Source organism: Oncorhynchus kisutch, linkage group LG17 (assembly GCF_002021735.2).
Source record: "Oncorhynchus kisutch isolate 150728-3 linkage group LG17, Okis_V2, whole genome shotgun sequence".
NCBI lineage: Eukaryota > Metazoa > Chordata > Actinopteri > Salmoniformes > Salmonidae > Oncorhynchus > Oncorhynchus kisutch.
In genome coordinates, this window is record NC_034190.2 from 17,707,700 (window position 1) to 17,726,512 (window position 18,813).

Genomic DNA, 18,813 nt, shown 5'->3' on the forward strand with positions numbered 1-18,813 from the left:
TCTTTTTAAGTGGGAGAACTTGCACAATTGGTGGCTGACTAAATACTTTTTTTGCCCCACTGTATATCTGATTTGTATGGACCAACATCATATGCACACCAGCACTCAATGTGCACAAGGAGCAGCTCGAGCAACAGCAGCATCAACACCTCATCCAAAAACATTTTGTTGAATATAAAATGTTATGTTGTGATGAAAATGATCTGCCTCAGCGACAATTATTTGAATAATTCAATGGATGTTTTGTGCACAAAGGTGATGACGTTAGTGTCTTATTAGGAATTTTCAAATCTGACTTCTCTATGTGGCCGTCTAAGGGAATTGTCTTTCTGGGCTGGGCATCAGTACCGAAGCGAAACTGTAGAAGCAGTAGAAACTGTACTTCTAAACCGAAACCTTTGGAAAAAACCCTTGACGAACACCAAAACCAACAGAAACGTCACAAAATGTCATCATAATATATTCAGCAACTGTTCCGAACTGTTTTGGATGGGATGCATGCAGACGCCTTTACACCTAATCCAATCTTGTCAGACGCACACAACTAACTAGGGGATAGGGGGCGACTGACTGTAGGATTGGGGCATGCCACTCAAGTTTAAATCCCTTATGAACTCCCTTCCTCAGGGCGGAGCTAGATAGCATTTGTGTCCAATCAGCATGTGGGAATCTGGCTGTGTTGTGCATATTCATGAGCAGTAGCATTGTTTGTCCAATGAGATTGTGGGAACCTGTCTATGGGGATACATTATTCATGAGGCAGCGGTGTGTACAAGTGTTTCTCAGTGTGTGTGTGTGTGTGTCTTGGTGTGTGTGTGTTTGTGTATCCATGTATGTGTGTGTGTGTGTGAGGGGCTTTCAGGAGCTCCTGTGTTCACTGGGGCAGGCTGTAGGGCTGCGTTACACCTCTCTCTTATTCCATCTCTCCCTCCATCCAACCATTCCTCTACACCACTTTTACTGGGTGGAATCTTCGGGGCTGCGCACATAGCCCCCATCCCCCTTTGGATTCCCTAACGTTTCTGTCCCGGCTTGAAGGAGAAGACAGGGGAGAGCGGGAGAAAGCAAGAGAAGAGAGGATTTAGTGCTGAGGAGAGAGAGAGGGAGAGGAGAGGAGAGAGGGATCATGACTGGACTCTCGGCTGTGTTGAAGAGCTGGGTCGCCCTGCAGACTCTGTGCCTGGCTCTGGCCCAAGTGGTGAGTGGAGTGGACAGGGGAGGTTAGGGGTGTACCCAGGCTGGGTTGCTTCTGGCTGGGGTATGGTGGGATAGAAGTCCCCTTGGAGAGAGGGACTAGTGGTGAAGGTAGATGGGGACTACTGTGCTTGGTTTTGTTGTCACACTGGCTAGTTGTGGTTGAAAAAATACATTTTGGAATTGGGTTGTTTCAGAAAAGTGAATGACCTCAATCTTGTTTCAGGGCTTGAGTGTATGATCATAGTCATAACATTGTTGTAATGATGAGTCTAGAGCTGCATGAAGATCAGTTGTGTAGTGTGTGCATTTGTGTGTGTTGTGTGATGTGGCATTGTACATACATATATAGTGTATCTTCCTGCCATGGACTATGTGCCTTGATTCTGTGGATGACGTTTCTACCTGAATACAGAGGAAGAATTGGAATGTCTCCTTTATTCCTGAAGAGCAGTTGGAGGGGAGACAAAACCATTTCAAATGTTTGTCAAAAAGGAGATTCAGGACAGAGTCATCAAGGGAGAGTGGCACTTACACTGGAATTCAGCTGGACACACACACACACACACACACACACACACACACACACACACACACACACACACACACACACACACACACACACACACACACACACACACACACACACACACACACACACACACACACACACACACACACAGGCTGTGTATTCAAGACACCCATGTGCCTTTACTGCGAAGCCCCCTATTCAAACACACACACACACACACGCACACACACACACACACATGCGCACACAGAAACACAGAAACACAGACACACAGAGAATGACCGACCTGAAGATGCCCTCCACCAAACAGAAAGTTACCAGTGGATCTGTCTGAACAAACAGGACCATTGTATTGAATTCCCAACCTTATTTCTAAATTCTGGAATATATCTCCACACAGTATGAGGATCCTGTGTTGTGACTGGATAAGACGATCGATTCAAGGAACTGCATTTCCAAAGGAAGGGGATGGGATGGGGGGAGTGCTTTGGTAAACATCTTTCCTCCCCCTACCTACTACCTTAGATTACTTGGTGACAAATATTTTTGTTTTACACCCATTTTGGAAGCAATATACTTCTTACAGGATGTGAGATTTTTTACATTTCTATATGAAAAAAAAACCCCTCATTCATCAATCATTTCTTACATTGTTCCAAATACAGTCTTAGAAAAAATGGTTCCAAAAGGGTTCTTCGGCTGTCCCCATGGGAGAACCATTTTTGGCTCCAGCTAGAACCCTTTTAAGTTCCAAGTAGAACGCTTTTGGCTTCCTTGTAGAACCTCTGTGGAAAGGGTTCTACATCGAAACGAAAAGGTGTTCTACCTGGAACCAAATAGGGTTCACAAAGGGTTCTCCTATGAGGACAGCCGGACAACCCTTTTAGGTTGGAAGAGTGTAGGCTACCAGTGGTATTGGATTTGTATTGGCCTTACATGCTTTATCAAAATGTGATGGGTATGGGTGATGTTTCTAGGTGATTCATTCACTTCAAGTTTATGATGCATTTGTCTTGTTTCTAGGATTGTATTCACATGAAATATAACATTTAATTGTAGCTATTAATTCCCACTTGATCATGTGTCATTGTCTCATGTGACGTTGCTGTGCCTCATTTATCAATTAGGACTATCCAAACATTGGTTCAAAAAAGCACCTGGTTCAAAACTAGTCATATCTCCATTATCAAAACTAGTCATGTCTCCATTATCAAAACTAGTCATATCTCCATTATCAAAACTAGCCATGTCTCCATTATCAAAAGGCCTACAATAAAATGACACACACAATCCCAAAACATGTGAAATGTTTTACTGCATTACAGTTATCTCACATGTTCTTTATAGTACGAAAATAATATGTATCCAATTGGATGAATACCAAAAAGTGATACATTCTAAGGCCAGGTAATTATCTACAAAACCTCTGCACACTTCTAAACGCTCCATTTTGTTTTCATTTTTCCAGAGCGGTCCTCCAGGACCTCAGGGCTATCCCGGCCTGCCTGGGCCCTCTGGCACCCCCGGGTCCGACGGCATTGATGTGAGTATTACCTCCGCTTCGCCCTGAGCCAACAGGTTGTCACAAAGACGGGCATTGTACCCAATAGAGCGCTCTGAGGTAGTACAGCGGTTACACCACCAGAGGGCGGACGGAATGAAAACACAGCGGAACAAAAGAGCTCTGTTTCCCACAGCGAGAGAGGTCTTTGAGTTGGGGGCTTTACCTCCTTCCCGAAGGAAAGGTTCCCGGATCATATCGCAGTGATGTGATACCTTTGAGGTATTCTCAGTCTAAACAAAACCATGTTCTGAAAACATGTTGAGAATACAGAATTACACCATGAGTGGACAAAGGAAGAAACTAATGGTGATGCCTGTATGATCCAAAACGATTGTGATGTTAAAAGTTAGGCATGCTTTAATCCAATGCAATTAGTTGAAGAGCCGTTTCACCCCCAAAGCCAGGTAGATCTACTGTTAAAGATAATGCTTTACGATTATGTCAATTCCCTCAGTCAGTTGGACATTCCCTATCTAACTAATGGAAGGCTATGGACTGGCAGGTTGATGTTTGATGTGAACATGGATCCTCTCTTGTGGGCTGGAACTTGGAATAGCTTTTGAGGGCTCCGGGGTCAGATATTTATCTGCTATGGTATGTGATGTCACCAAAGGGTGGGCTGTAATAAGAGTGCTGTGAAACACAATTCTGGACAACTGTAGATGCCGGCTGCATTTCATTCCAAAAAGGTTGTTCCATCCCATCTGCCCTTGTTCACTCTCCTTTGCAGACCTGAGTGGACTAGGGTAGGTGTCAGCAATAGCTCCAACTAGTTTCTGCCATATATACCTATCCAGTCCTATCATGATTGGAAAGTTCCCTCACTCCACATTGAGGGCGGAGCAAACATGAGCTGTCAATCATGGCTGGATCTTTAAAAAAAAACATTTCCCCCCTCATCTCCACCTGTGACAAAATGACCCTTGCAGATCTGTATGGAACTGGATAGGTGTATACGCAATAGGTTGATGTCACTACTAGATACTATGCATCTCAGTGGTCTAAAGTGGCTTCCTCTCCTTATCTGATCTTTCTTATTCCTGATCTGAAAAACTGGCTAAATGAAAGCAATATTGAGGGCGGGTTACACTTTATTTTAACGGTCCTCTATAAACCATTTATAAGGCATTTACAAAACAATTGCACACCATTTACAAAACAATTGCACACCATTTAGGGTTAGGTTAGGGTTATGTAAAGGTTAGGGTTGGGGTTAGGGTTAGGTTAGGGTTATGTAAAGGTTAGGGTTATGTAAAGGTTAGGGTTAGGGTTAGGGTTAGGGTTAGGGTTAGGGTTAGGTTAGGGTTATGTAAAGGTTAGGGTTAGGGTTATGTAAAGGTTAGGGTTAGGGTTAGGTTAGGGTTATGTAAAGGTTAGGGTTAGGGTTAGGGTTAGGTTCGGGTTATGTAAAGGTTAGGGTTAGGTTAGGGTTATGTAAAGGTTAGGGTTAGGGTTATGTAAAGGTTAGGGTTAGGGTTATGTAAAGGTTAGGGTTAGGTTAGGGTTATGTAAAGGTTAGTGTTAGGTTAGGGTTATGTAAAGGTTAGGGTTAGGTTAGGGTTATGTAAAGGTTAGGGTTAGGTTAGGGTTATGTAAAGGTTAGGGTTAGGTTAGGGTTATGTAAAGGTTAGGGTTAGGTTAGGGTTATGTAAAGGTTAGGGTTAGGGTTATGTAAAGGTTAGGGTTAGGGTTATGTAAAGGTTAGGGTTAGGTTAGGGTTATGTAAAGGTTAGTGTTAGGTTAGGGTTATGTAAAGGTTAGGGTTAGGTTAGGGTTATGTAAAGGTTAGGGTTAGGTTAGGGTTATGTAAAGGTTAGGGTTAGGTTAGGGTTATGTAAAGGTTAGGGTTAGGTTAGGGTTATGTAAAGGTTAGGGTTAGGGTTATGTAAAGGTTAGGGTTAGGTTAGGGTTATGTAAAGGTTAGGGTTAGGTTAGGGTTATGTAAAGGTTAGGGTTAGGGTTATGTAAAGGTTAGGGTTAGGTTAGGGTTATGTAAAGTTAGGGTTAGGTTAGGGTTATGTAAAGGTTAGGGTTAGGTTAGGGTTATGTAAAGGTTAGGGTTAGGTTAGGGTTATGAAAAGGTTAGGGTTAGGGTTATGTAAAGGTTAGGGTTAGGTTAGGGTTATGTAAAGGTTAGGGTTAGGTTAGGGTTATGTAAAGGTTAGTGTTAGGTTAGGGTTATGTAAAGGTTAGGGTTAGGTTAGGGTTATGTAAAAGTTAGGGTTAGGTTAGGGTTATGTAAAGGTTAGGGTTAGGTTAGGGTTATGTAAAGGTTAGGGTTAGGTTAGGGTTATGTAAAGGTTAGGGTTAGGTTAGGGTTATGTAAAGGTTAGGGTTAGGTTAGGGTTATGTAAAGGTTAGGGTTAGGTTAGGTTAGGGTTATGGAAAGGTTAGGGTTAGGTTAGGGTTATGGAAAGGTTAGGGTTAGGGTTAAATAACACTTTAGATTAGGGACTGCAAAAATACTTTACTTATGATTAGTAAATAGTTGATAAATGTGGGAGTAATGAGTAATATAAAAGTGTTACTAGGGAGCCTACCAGGAATTAACTTTCACTTGTCCAGAACTTACAGGAAAAGTCTGTTCAGATTGAGGAAAGGAGATAAGGTAAGGAAGTCACTGTTCGGTATTGAGATATAGCCATAGTCTTCTGTTTGGGTCAGGGGAGGGTCCACCAATCCTTCCAGATCAACAAGGGGCTGTCATCAAGGAATTCTATGTCAAGGACTTCGTAATCCTCTTAAACTGACTTCCATGTCATCAATCTCAGAAAGTAGTGAACATACAATACCAATTGTTAATATCATGTCTTTCTTTCTTGTTCCTCTCTCTCTTCACAGGGGGAGAAAGGACCTCCTGGTCCTCCTGGCCCAACAGTAAGTTACTGTATATGCATGTGTGTGTGGGTGTGTGTGTGTGTGTGCATGCATATTCAAGGGTGTTTCTTTGTGTGTGTGTGCGTTTGTGTGCATGCTCAATGGTGTTTGTGTGAGTGTGTGCACTGTGTTTGTATACCCGACTATGGCTGTGTCTCTGTTCTCAGGGCTTGAAGGGGGAGCCAGGTGAACCTGGTCCAGGTGGAGCTCCAGGGGAGAATGGCATTGATGTAAGTCTCCTGTCAATCAGCTGCTAAGTGTGTCTGTAAGAGACTGACAGCAAGACATGTGAATGAGAGAGAGAGAGAGAGAGAGAGAGAGAGAGAGAGAGAGAGAGAGAGAGAGAGAGAGAGAGAGAGAGAGAGAGAGAGAGAGAGAGAGAGAGAGAGAGAGAGAGAGAGAGAGAGAGAAATTGATGCATTTGTGAGGGAAAAGAGAGAGAGAGAGAGAAAGAGAGAGATAAAGGGATGAATTTGTGGGGGAGAAAGAGAGCGAGAGAAAGAGAGTGAGAAAGAGAAAATAGAGACAATGTTTGTGTGTTTGTGTAAACATGTAGGAGTGAAAAGCATTGATGTAAATCCTGATGCATTGATGTACTGTAACCTAGCTAGATAGACTGAGTTTCATGTTGTTATGAAGGTGGCTGTTTTCAGGAAACTGCTTCTCTCTAAATAAGGTAACGGAAACACACTCTGCTGGTCTCACAGTCACACGCTGAGAAACATTCCACAGGGATTTACCCTGTAATCCGGCCCGGAATCTCAATCCTAGTTTTCCTGCCGATTACCTGGAAGTGTCAAATCCAATCAGACTACTGATAGTCTCAGTGCTGTAATGGGAATTCAGGTCACATGTATAGTAGATGTCACAATCCCCTGGCAGTCACTAAAGGTGCAATCTGTCACCTTCATTTGAAAGTGCTGCCCCTGCACTTGTTTGTAAACTGTGGGGTGAGTCCTGAAAAAAGTAGCAGGCTGTTCAATAAAAGTTTAGCATTAGAAGAGACAGAAGTCACCTTACAGTGCTGTGTTATTAGAGCACATAATGAATACAAACCAATCTTATATTTACGACAACCTCGTTATTGAAGTCCAGAACTAAAGTAACACTCTATTTGTGATCCAAACTGATCTTACTCACTGAACACATCGCTCCATCTCTCTACGTCTCCAGGGTTTGATTGGAGCAAAGGGAGATCGGGGTCCTGTCGGGAACCCTGGACCTAAGGTAAGGACCATGGTGGGAGTCTACACTGGATGCAAACTATGAGAGAATAAACCCTCATGTTGTTGTTGTTGTTGTTGTTTATTGTTGTTTTCTACAGGGCCAGCCTGGGCCTGGTGGTGAACCTGGACCCACTGTAAGTACTAACAGACTCAACAGAACCTGAACACTGTTCAGTACAGACTACATATAGCCTGAACACTACAAATCCACTGGAACTAACCCTCCGTCATCAGTAGGGCCCAGAGTTTTACCCGAACACATGACTTAACTAGGATTACAGAGGTATGGGGGAGACCCTAGTCAGAGGGGTTGCATAACACTTGCATAACAGCTTTTAGCAGCTGACTGATTTACTATAACTAGTCTCGTCCAACAGCCGTGTACAGTGGGTCCAATACCTCTGATACAGGGTCAGATATTGGTTCATCCCGCTAATGTTTTGGAGTCAAGGTAATCTGATCCTAGATCTGTGGTTAAGGCAGGTTGAGTAAGACTACATGTAGTTACAGTAAGGCACACTAGATGGTGGTGTGTAGCTATATTTGACAGACGACTAGAAAGACTGTACTGTATTGACAGAGTGGAGTTAGTGATATGCTCGGATGAAGCATTGAATTCAATGAATTCCATTACTTATTTTGACACATTAAACATTGAACACACATTGATTGCTTTCTGTACGTTTGGGTTAGATTGATGAACACAGTCTGTCTAGTGTTCTGTCTCTGTAGACACATCTGCTCTTAATTCAATTAAAATAAGATAATTGTTGAAACAAATCATACATGAGTTATTATGCACATTTGTTTGTGATTATACGATTACAAAGACTTAACTAATCTAATCACAGACTTAACTAATCTCTCATTCCCCTTTCCCATTCCCTCTCTCTCTCTCTCTCTCTCTCTCTCTCTCTCTCTCTCTCTCTCTCTTTCTCTCTCTCTCTCTCTCTCTCTCTCTCTCTCTCTCTGTAGGGACCCGGACTGCCTGGGCTCGCTGTAAGTAGCTATTTGTTAATTATATCCCTATAATTAAAGACTTCCTCCCCAAAAAATAACTAGTCAGACACTACATATTACATTCTGAACTGAATTACATTGGCAGTGTATCCTCTTCTGGAACTAGTCAGACACTACATATTACATTCTGAACTGAATTACATTGGCAGTGTATCCTCTTCTGGAACTAGTCAGACACTACATATTACATTCTGAACTGAATTACATTGGCAGTGTATCCTCTTCTGGAACTAGTCAGACACTACATATTACATTCTGAACTGAATTACATTGGCAGTGTATCCTCTTCTGGAACTAGTCAGACACTACATATTACATTCTGAACTGAATTACATTGGCAGTGTATCCTCTTCTGGAACTAGTCAGACACTACATATTACATTCTGAACTGAATTACATTGGCAGTGTATCCTCTTCTGGAACTAGTCAGACACTACATATTACATTCTGAACTGAATTACATTGGCAGTGTATCCTCTTCTGGAACTAGTCAGACACTACATATTACATTCTGAACTGAATTACATTGGCAGTGTATCCTCTTCTGCCAGATGGATGAAGATCACCGTCTTTTTCTCTTCCTTTTTGTCTTTAGGGAGCCCCGGGCCCAATCGGCCTCCCCGGTAAAATTGGACAGACTGGATCTCAGGTAAGACCCTTACCATTGTTGTCTTATGTCAGATAGCATACGTTACAGAATCTGTTAGCTACTCTTCATCTTCATAATTTAATTCCCACCATCCTCTTGCTCCCTCTTCTCTCAGGGCATATTGGGAGCATCTGGACCTCCAGGAATTCCAGGACCCCCAGGAAAACCAGTAAGTTTACACCTAGAACCAGCAAGAAACCAGTAAATAAACATGTAGTACAAGTAAAAACCAGCAAGTACCAACCTAGTAATAATAACCAGTAACTTAAAACCTGTAGGAAACCAGTAAGATGTTGTGGGCTGTAATAAGTCATAAATAAAACCTGTTGGAAACCAGTAAGATGTTGTGGGCTGTAATAAGTCATAAATAAAACCTGTAGGAAACCAGTAAGATGTTGTGGGCTGTAATAAGTCATAAATAAAACCTGTAGGAAACCAGTAAGATGTTGTGGGCTGTAATAAGTCATAAATAAAAGCTGTAGGAAACCAGTAAGATGTTGTGGGCTGTAATAAGTCATAAATAAAACCTGTTGGAAACCAGTAAGATGTTGTGGGTTGTAATAAGTCATAAATAAAACCTGTAGGAAACCAGTAAGATGATGTGGGTTGTAATAAGTCATAAATAAAACCTGTAGGAAACCAGTAAGATGATGTGGGTTGTAATAAGTCATAAATAAAACCTGTAGGAAACCAGTAAGATGTTGTGGGTTGTAATAAGTCATAAATAAAACCTGTAGGAAACCAGTAAGATGATGTGGGTTGTAATAAGTCATAAATAAAACCTGTAGGAAACCAGTAAGATGATGTGGGTTGTAATAAGTCATAAATAAAACCTGCAGGAAACCAGTAAGATGTTGTGGGCAGCAATAAGTCATAAATAAAACCTGTAGGAAACCAGTAAGATGATGTGGGTTGTAATAAGTCATAAATAAAACCTGTAGGAAACCAGTAAGATGATGTGGGTTGTAATAAGTCATAAATAAAACCTGTAGGAAACCAGTAAGATGATGTGGGTTGTAATATGTCATAAATAAAACCCTTAGGAAACCAGTAAGATGTTGTGGGCAGCAATAAGTCATAAATAAAACCTGTAGGAAACCAGTAAGATGATGTGGGTTGTAATAAGTCATAAATAAAACCTGTAGGAAACCAGTAAGATGATGTGGGTTGTAATAAGTCATAAATAAAACCCTTAGGAAACCAGTAAGATGTTGTGGGCTGTAATAAGTCATAAATATAACTTGTAAGAAACTAATAACTTAACGCAAAAGAAAAACATTTCGTTACAAGCAAGAAACCATTGTTCCAGAGATAACCCCGTAATCCCAGTCCAGATGACCAGTACATTCTCACCAGTAAGTGTACCAGTACGCTCCCCAGAGCAGCTCAATGAAGCATAATTGTACACAGAGCTGTGTGTGTCTCTTAGCTCCCCAGTTCTTCTACAATGTACACAGTGAGTGATTTCAGGTGTGGAGCAGCCTCACAGAGAGTGATGCTCCCAGCCATGGGGAGTCTATTTGTCTTGGTTTACCGATGTTGCAGAGTAAATAAAGTCCCATTAGATCTGGCTCCCCTGTCTCATCTCACTGCTCCCTGCATACCTCAGCTGAGGGGGGCCATGTTGTACTGAAACTCAGGATACACACAGTCAGAACAGCTGCGTCTGCACTGTCTTAAACAATGATCTCCTTAGTCTTCTTCTTTCTCTTTCTCTCTCTCTCTCGCTCTCGTTATCTCTCTCTCTCTCTCTTTCTCTTTCTCTCTCTATCTCTCTCTATCTCTCTCTCTCTCTCTCTCTCCCACTTCATCTGTCTTCTGTCTTCTTTGCATATTTCTCTGTTCAAACATATATTTTTGTCACTCTCTCTTTCTCTAGGGACCTCCAGGGAAGTTCTTGGGAGGAGAGGAAGGCAGCGCAGACTTCCAGGTAAGTTCCCTCTGTCTCTGTTCTATTCCACTGTATCTGTTCTATTCCACTGTCTCTGTTCTATTCCACTGTATCTGTTCTATTCCACTGTATCTGTTCTATTCCACTGTATCTGTTCTACCCCACTGTATCTGTTCTATCCTACTGTATCTGTTCTGTTCAACTGTATCTGTTCTACTCCACTGTACCTGTTCTACCCCACTGTATCTGTTCTACTCCACTGTATCTGTTCTATTCCACTGCATATGTTCTACCCCACTGTATCTGTTCTACCCCACTGTATCTGTTCTATCCTACTGTATCTGTTCTACCCCACTGTACCTGTTCTACCCCACTGTACCTGTTCTACCCCCAATGTACCTGTTCTACCCCACTGTACCTGTTCTACCCCACTGTACCTGTTCTATTCCACTGTATCTGTTCTACCCCAATGTACCTGTTCTACCCCACTGTATCTGTTCTACCCCACTGTATCTGTTCTACCACACTGTACCTGTTCTACCCCAATGTACCTGTTCTACCCCACTGTACCTGTTCTACCCCACTGTACCTGTTCTATTCAACTGCATCTGTTCTATTCCACTGTATCTGTTCTATTCCACTGAATCTGTTCTATTCCACTGTATCTGTTCTACCCCAGTGTATCTGTTCTACCCCACTGTATCTGTTCTATTCCACTGTATCTGTTCTATTCCACTGTATCTGTTCTATTCCACTGTATCTGTTCTACCCCAGTGTATCTGTTCTACCCCACTGTATCTGTTCTATCCTACTGTATCTGTTCTATTCCACTGTATCTGTTCTATTCCACAGTATCTGTTCTATTCCACTGTATCTGTTCTACCCCACTGTATCTGTTCTATTCAACTGTATCTGTTCTACCCCACTGTATCTGTTCTATTCAACTGTATCTGTTCTACCCCACTGTATCTGTTCTATTCCACTGTATCTGTTCTACCCCACTGTATCTGTTCTATTCAACTGTATCTGTTCTACCCCACTGTATCTGTTCTATTCAACTGTATCTGTTCTACCTCACTGTATCTGTTCTATTCCACTGTATCTGTTCTATTCCACTGTATCTGTTCTATTCCACGGTATCTGTTCTACCCCAATGTACCTGTTCTACCCCACTGTACCTGTTCTACCCCACTGTACCTGTTCTATTCAACTGCATCTGTTCTATTCCACTGTATCTGTTCTATTCCACTGAATCTGTTCTATTCCACTGTATCTGTTCTACCACAGTGTATCTGTTTTACCCCAATGTATCTGTTCTATCCTACTGTATCTGTTCTATTCCACTGTATCTGTTCTACCCCAGTGTATCTGTTCTACCCCACTGTATCTGTTCTATCCTACTGTATCTGTTCTATTCCACTGTATCTGTTCTATTCCACTGTATCTGTTCTATTCCACTGTATCTGTTCTACCCCACTGTATCTGTTCTATTCAACTGTACCTGTTCTACCCCACTGTACCTGCTCTACCTCACTGTACCTGTTCTACCTCACTGTACCTGTTCTGCCCCACTGTACCTGTTCTACCCCACTGTGTCTGTTCTACCCCACTGTACCTGTTCTAACCCACTGTACCTGTTCTAACCCACTGTACCTGTTCTACCCCACTGTACCTGTTCTACCCCACTGTACCTGTTCTACCCCACTGTACCTGTTCTACCCCACTGTACCTGTTCTACCCCACTGTACCTGTTCAAACCCACTGTACCTGTTCTAACCCACTGTACCTGTTCTACCCCACTGTACCTGTTCTACCCCACTGTACCTGTTCTACCCCACTGTACCTGTTCAAACCCACTGTACCTGTTCTACCCCACTGTACCTGTTCTAACCCACTGTACCTGTTCTAACCCACTGTATCTGTTCTACCCCACTGTATCTGTTCTACCCCACTGTACCTGTTCTACCCCACTGTACCTGTTCTACCCCACTGTACCTGTTCTAACCCACTGTACCTGTTCTACCCCACTGTACCCGTTCTACCCCACTGTACCTGTTCTACCCCACTGTATCTGTTCTACCCCACTGTACCTGTTCTACCCCACTGTATCTGTTCTACCCCACTGTACCTGTACTACCCCACTGTATCTGTTCTAACCCACTGTATCTGTTTCTACCCCACTGTATCTGTTCTATCCAACTGTACCTGTTCTAACCCACTGTACCTGTTCTACCCCACTGTACCTGTTCTACCCCACTGTACCTGTTCTACCCCACTGTATCTGTTCTACCCCACTGTACCTGTTCTACCCCACTGTACCTGTTCTACCCCACTGTACCTGTTCTAACCCACTGTATCTGTTCTACCCCTCTGTACCTATTCTACCTCACTGTATCTGTTCTAACCCACTGTATCTGTTCTACCCCACTGTATCTGTTCTATCCAACTGTATCTGTTCTACCCCACTGGATCTGTTCTAACCCACTGTATCTGTTCTACCCCACTGTATCTGTTCTATTCCACTGTATCTGTTCTATTCCACTGTATCTGTTCTATTCCACTGTATCTGTTCTACCCCACTGTATCTGTTCTATTCAACTGTATCTGTTCTACCCCACTGTATCTGTTCTATTCCACTGTATCTGTTCTATTCCACTGTATCTGTTTTAACCCACTGTATCTGTTCTATTCAACTGTATCTGTTCTACCCCACTGTATCTGTTCTATTCAACTGTATCTGTTCTACCCCAGTGTATCTGTTCTACCCCACTGTATCTGTTCTATCCTACTGTATCTGTTCTATTCCACTGTATCTGTTCTATTCCACTGTATCTGTTCTATTCCACTGTATCTGTTCTACCCCACTGTATCTGTTCTATTCAACTGTATCTGTTCTACCCCACTGTATCTGTTCTAACCCCACTGTATCTGTTCTATTCAACTGTACCTGTTCTACCCCACTGTACCTGCTCTACCTCACTGTACCTGTTCTACCTCACTGTACCTGTTCTGCCCCACTGTACCTGTTCTACCCCACTGTATCTGTTCTACCCCACTGTACCTGTCTACCCCACTATATCTGTTCTACCCCACTGTACCTGTTCTACCCCACTGTACTGTTCTACCCCACTGTACCTGTTCTAACCCACTGTACCTGTTCTACCCCACTGTACCTGTTCTATCCCACTGTATCTGTTCTATACCCCACTGTACCTGTTCTACCCCACTGTACCTGTTCTACCCACTGTACCTGATCTACCCCGCTGGTATCTGTTCCTACCCCCACTGTACCTGTCTAACCCCACTGTATCTGTTCTACCCCACTGTACCTGTTCTACCCCACTGTACCTGTTCTACCCCACTGTACCTGTTCTAACCACTGTATCTGTTCTACCCCACTGTAACCTGTTCTACCCCACTGTACCTGTTCTAACCCACTGTACCTGTTCTAACCCACTGTATCTGTTCTACCCCACTGTATCTGTTCTAACCCACTGTTACCTGTTCTACCCACTGTACCTGTTCTACCCCACTGTACCTGTTCAAACCACTGTACCTGTTCTACCCCACTGTACTGTTTCTAACCCACTGTACCTGTTCTAACCCACTGTATCTGTTCTACCCCACTGTATCTGTTCTACCCCACTGTACCTGTTCTACCCCACTGTACTGTTCTACCCCACTGTACTGTTCTAACCCACTGTACCTTGTTTCTACCCCACTGTACCCGTTCTACCCACTGTACCTGTTCTAACCCCACTGTACTGTTCTACCCCACTGTACCTGTTCTACCCACTGTATCTGTTTCTACCCCACTGTACCTGTACTACCCCACTGTATCTGTTCTAACCCACTGTATCTGTTCTACCCCACTGTATCTGTTCTATCCAACTGTATCTGTTCTACCCCACTGTACCTGTTCTAACCCACTGTATCTGTTCTACCCCACTGTACCTGTTCTATCCCACTGTATCTGTTCTACCCCACTGTACCTGTTCTACCCCACTGTATCTCTTCTACCCCACTGTATCTGTTCTACCCCACTGTACCTGTTCTACCCCCACTGAACCTGTTCTAACCCCACTGTACCTGTTCTAACCCACTGTATCTGTTCTACCCCACTGTACCTGTTCTATTCCACTGTATCTTTTCTACCCCACTGTATCTGTTCTACCCCACTGTACCTGTTCTAACCCCACTGTACCTGTTCTACCCCACTGTACCTGTTCTAACCCACTGTATCTGTTCTACCCCACTGTATCTGTTCTACCCCACTGTACCTGTTCTACCACTGTATCTGTTCTACCCCACTGTACCTGTTCTATCCCACTGTATCTGTTCTACCCCACTGTATCTGTTCTACCCCACTGTATCTGTTCTACCCCACTGTACCTGTTCTAACCCACTGTATCTGTTCTAACCCCACTGTACCTGTTCTATCCCACTGTATCTGTTCTACCCCACTGTACCTGTTCTATCCCACTGTATCTGTTCTACCCACTGTACCTGTTCTACCCCACTGTACCTGTTCTACCCCACTGTACCTGTTCTAACCCACTGTCCCTGTTCTACCCCACTGTATCTGTTCTATTCCACTGTATCTGTTCTATCCTACTGTACCTGTTCTACCCCACTGTACCCGTTCTACCCCACTGTACCTGTTCTACCCCACTGTATCTGTTCTACCCACTGTACCTGTTCTACCCCACTGTATCTGTTCTACCCCACTGTACCTGTACTACCCCACTGTATCTGTTCTACCCACTGTACTCTGTTCTACCCACTGTATCTGTTCTATCCAACTGTATCTGTTCTACCCCACTGTACCTGTTCTAACCCACTGTATCTGTTCTACCCCACTGTACCTGTTCTATCCCACTGTATCTGTTCTACCCCACTGTACCTGTTCTACCCCACTGTATCTCTTCTACCCCACTGTATCTGTTCTACCCCACTGTACCTGTTCTACCCCACTGTACCTGTTCTACCCCACTGTACCTGTTCTACCCCACTGTACCTGTTCTAACCCACTGTATCTGTTCTACCCCACTGTATCTGTTCTACCCACTGTACCTGTTCTAACCCACTGTATCTGTTCTACCCACTGTACCTGTTCTATCCCACTGTATCTGTTCTACCCCACTGTATCTGTTCTACCCCACTGTATCTGTTCTACCCCACTGTACCTGTTCTAACCCACTGTATCTGTTCTACCCCACTGTACCTGTTCTATCCCACTGTATCTGTTCTACCCCACTGTACCTGTTCTATCCCACTGTATCTGTTCTACCCCACTGTACCTGTTCTACCCCACTGTACCTGTTCTACCCCACTGTACCTGTTCTAACCCACTGTCCTGTTCTACCCCACTGTATCTGTTCTATTCCACTGTATCTGTTCTATCCTACTGTACCTGTTCTACCCCACTGTATCTGTTCTACTAAAATGGCAAGTTCCTGGCAATCTATTCATGGTGTAGCCTCTATACAGTATATAGACAGAGAGCTTTCTGGTTTGGTGGCACTAAACCATACAGAAAAAGTACAAGTCCTAAGCCAAGTCCTATACTGAGTGCCCAACATAGGGGAGCTGGTTATAGGGGAGCTGGTTATAGGGGAGGGGATTGTGTGGTAGTGTCAGCTCTAGAGACAGGAGGAACTAGAGTCCTCTAGAGTCCTCATCAATTCCTCTCTCCTTTTTTCTCCTCCTCCCTCGCTCTCATTAGAGAAGGGTCCTGTCACAGAAGATTCACACTCTTTCTCTCATAAACTTTCTCTCTCCAACCGTCTATCTCTCTTTCTCTCCCTCTCTCTCCTTTCATCTGACACCGAAGAGGATTCACAGCCTCCCTCAACCCCCTCTCACTCCCTTCATCCATGCACCCCCTGCACCCTCCCACCCCCTCTCTTCATCCATGCACCCCCCGCACCCTCCCACCCCTCTCTTCATCCATGTCCCACATACTGTAGTGTTGCTTTGTTCACTTTTGGCCGAGGAGGAGATTCAATTATACTTAGACTTGTGACTTTGGTGTTCTCCTCACTCTTCCTCCCCCCATAGACTCTTAGAAAAAAAACATTTTGGGTTCCAGGTAGAACCCTTTTGGGGTGCAAAAATTGACCCTTTTGCTGTACCTTCCGTCCTCTCTTTCTCTCTCAACCACCTATTTCTCTCTTTCTCTCTCTGTCTCTCTCTCTCTCTCTCTCTCTCTCTCGCTCTCTCGCTCTCTCACTCTCTCTCTCTCTCTCTCTCTCTCTCTCTCTCTCTCTCTCTCTCTCTCTCTCTCTCGGTCTTTCTCTCTACAGTGTCCAATCAACTGCCCAGCAGGGCCTAAGGGTCCCCAGGGACTGCAGGGGGTCAAGGTAAGTGAGTCATCATCGGGGGAAAAAATATCAAAATAAGGATATTCAAAAATCTAAATAAGGATATTCTGTATTCTGTTTACAGTATTCCTGTCAGTGCTGCTGTCATTTATTGGCAGAATAATTAGTTCATTGATTTAAACATCTATTTGTATTTATTAGGGATCCCCATTAGCTGTTGCCAAGGCAGCAGCTACTCTTCTTGGGGTCCAAACATTACATTAAAACAAAAGATAAAACAGTCCATAATGTAACATTATTACACCACTACATATCTACAATACAAAATGTAATATCACCATACAACAATATTACAAGGTATGTGTGTGTAGAGTGCGTGTGCTAGCTTTTGTGTGTGTCTGTACCTTTGTGTGTGTCTCTTCACAGTCCCCACTGTTACATAAGGTGTATTCTTATTTGTTTTTAAATCTGATGCTACTGCTTGCATCAGTTACCTGATGTGGAATAGAGTTCCATGTAGTCATGGCTCTATGTAGTACTGTGCGCCTCCCATAGTCTGTTCTGGATTTGGCATGTCTTGTGGGGTATGCATGGACATCTATTACAGTGATAAGGATGTTATAACAGTAAACTAACTTAATATTCTCTTTTAGGGACACAAAGGTCGTGCTGGTGTGCTGGGAGAGCCTGGTAGCATTGGGAAACTGGTGAGTCTTATCGAGTCTGTCTATCTGTTTATTGACATCCCAGCGTTTCTGTGTTTTGTGGGTCTCTGGCTAATCATTGACACCTGCAAGCGCATCCACAACAAAGTTTAATAGGTTACAGATGCATGGTCTTGGATCTATCTGAAACACAGTAACACACACACACACACACACACACACCACACACACACACACACACACACACACACACACACACACACACACACACACACACACACACACACACACACACACACACACACACACACACACACACACACACACACCAGTAGAAGAAGCAGGTTTAGCGCTAATGAAGCCCCCTGAGGCACATGACTGGCACTAATCTGGGTGAGATTAGTCAGGCCTGGCCCGGGCAGCCAGGCAGCACGCAGTGAGCTCAGATGAAAGGGATGGTTGAGAGCCAGGTACATGTGGAGTGGATAAGAGAGTAGGAGTTAGAGCGGCCTACTCAGCCTGGTGCTTTAAGCAGAGCTAATGAGCCCCCAGTGGGACCTGAGACACTCCTCCAGAGTAGGAAGGTTTAGCACCTGATCTGCACTCTGTCTGTCTCAGTCTGGCACTGCACTGCTGATCACTGCTCAGTGACTGAGTCAGAGGCACTAACATGAACACACACAGAGAACACTTCATTCTGATGACCGGTTTCAGTTAGCTTCTATTTACTAAGGAGTTATGTGGTAGAGATCATCAGCTGGTACCATAACATACATGAAACACTCTGAGATGTTATTGTCACACTTTTCATTTCTATTGCTCTCCTTTTCTCTCTCTCTCTTCTCTCTTTCCTCTCTCTCTCTCTCTCTCTC

At 43.6% G+C, this 18,813-nt stretch overlaps 1 protein-coding gene across 1 annotated transcript in view; it reads left to right on the plus strand.

Moving 5' to 3' along the window:
* The first annotated feature begins 869 nt into the window (after positions 1–869).
* The window catches only part of LOC109908531 (collagen alpha-2(IX) chain), a 27,026-nt gene continuing 9,082 nt past the window's right edge, over positions 870–18,813 (plus strand). Inside the window, 12 exon segments of the mRNA XM_031793146.1 lie at positions 870–1,198; positions 3,195–3,269; positions 6,132–6,167; positions 6,335–6,397; positions 7,341–7,394; positions 7,492–7,527; positions 8,369–8,392; positions 9,009–9,062; positions 9,178–9,231; positions 10,942–10,992; positions 17,259–17,315; positions 17,930–17,983. Coding sequence (XP_031649006.1) covers positions 1,127–1,198; positions 3,195–3,269; positions 6,132–6,167; positions 6,335–6,397; positions 7,341–7,394; positions 7,492–7,527; positions 8,369–8,392; positions 9,009–9,062; positions 9,178–9,231; positions 10,942–10,992; positions 17,259–17,315; positions 17,930–17,983 — 630 coding nt within the window. The 5' untranslated portion in view covers positions 870–1,126.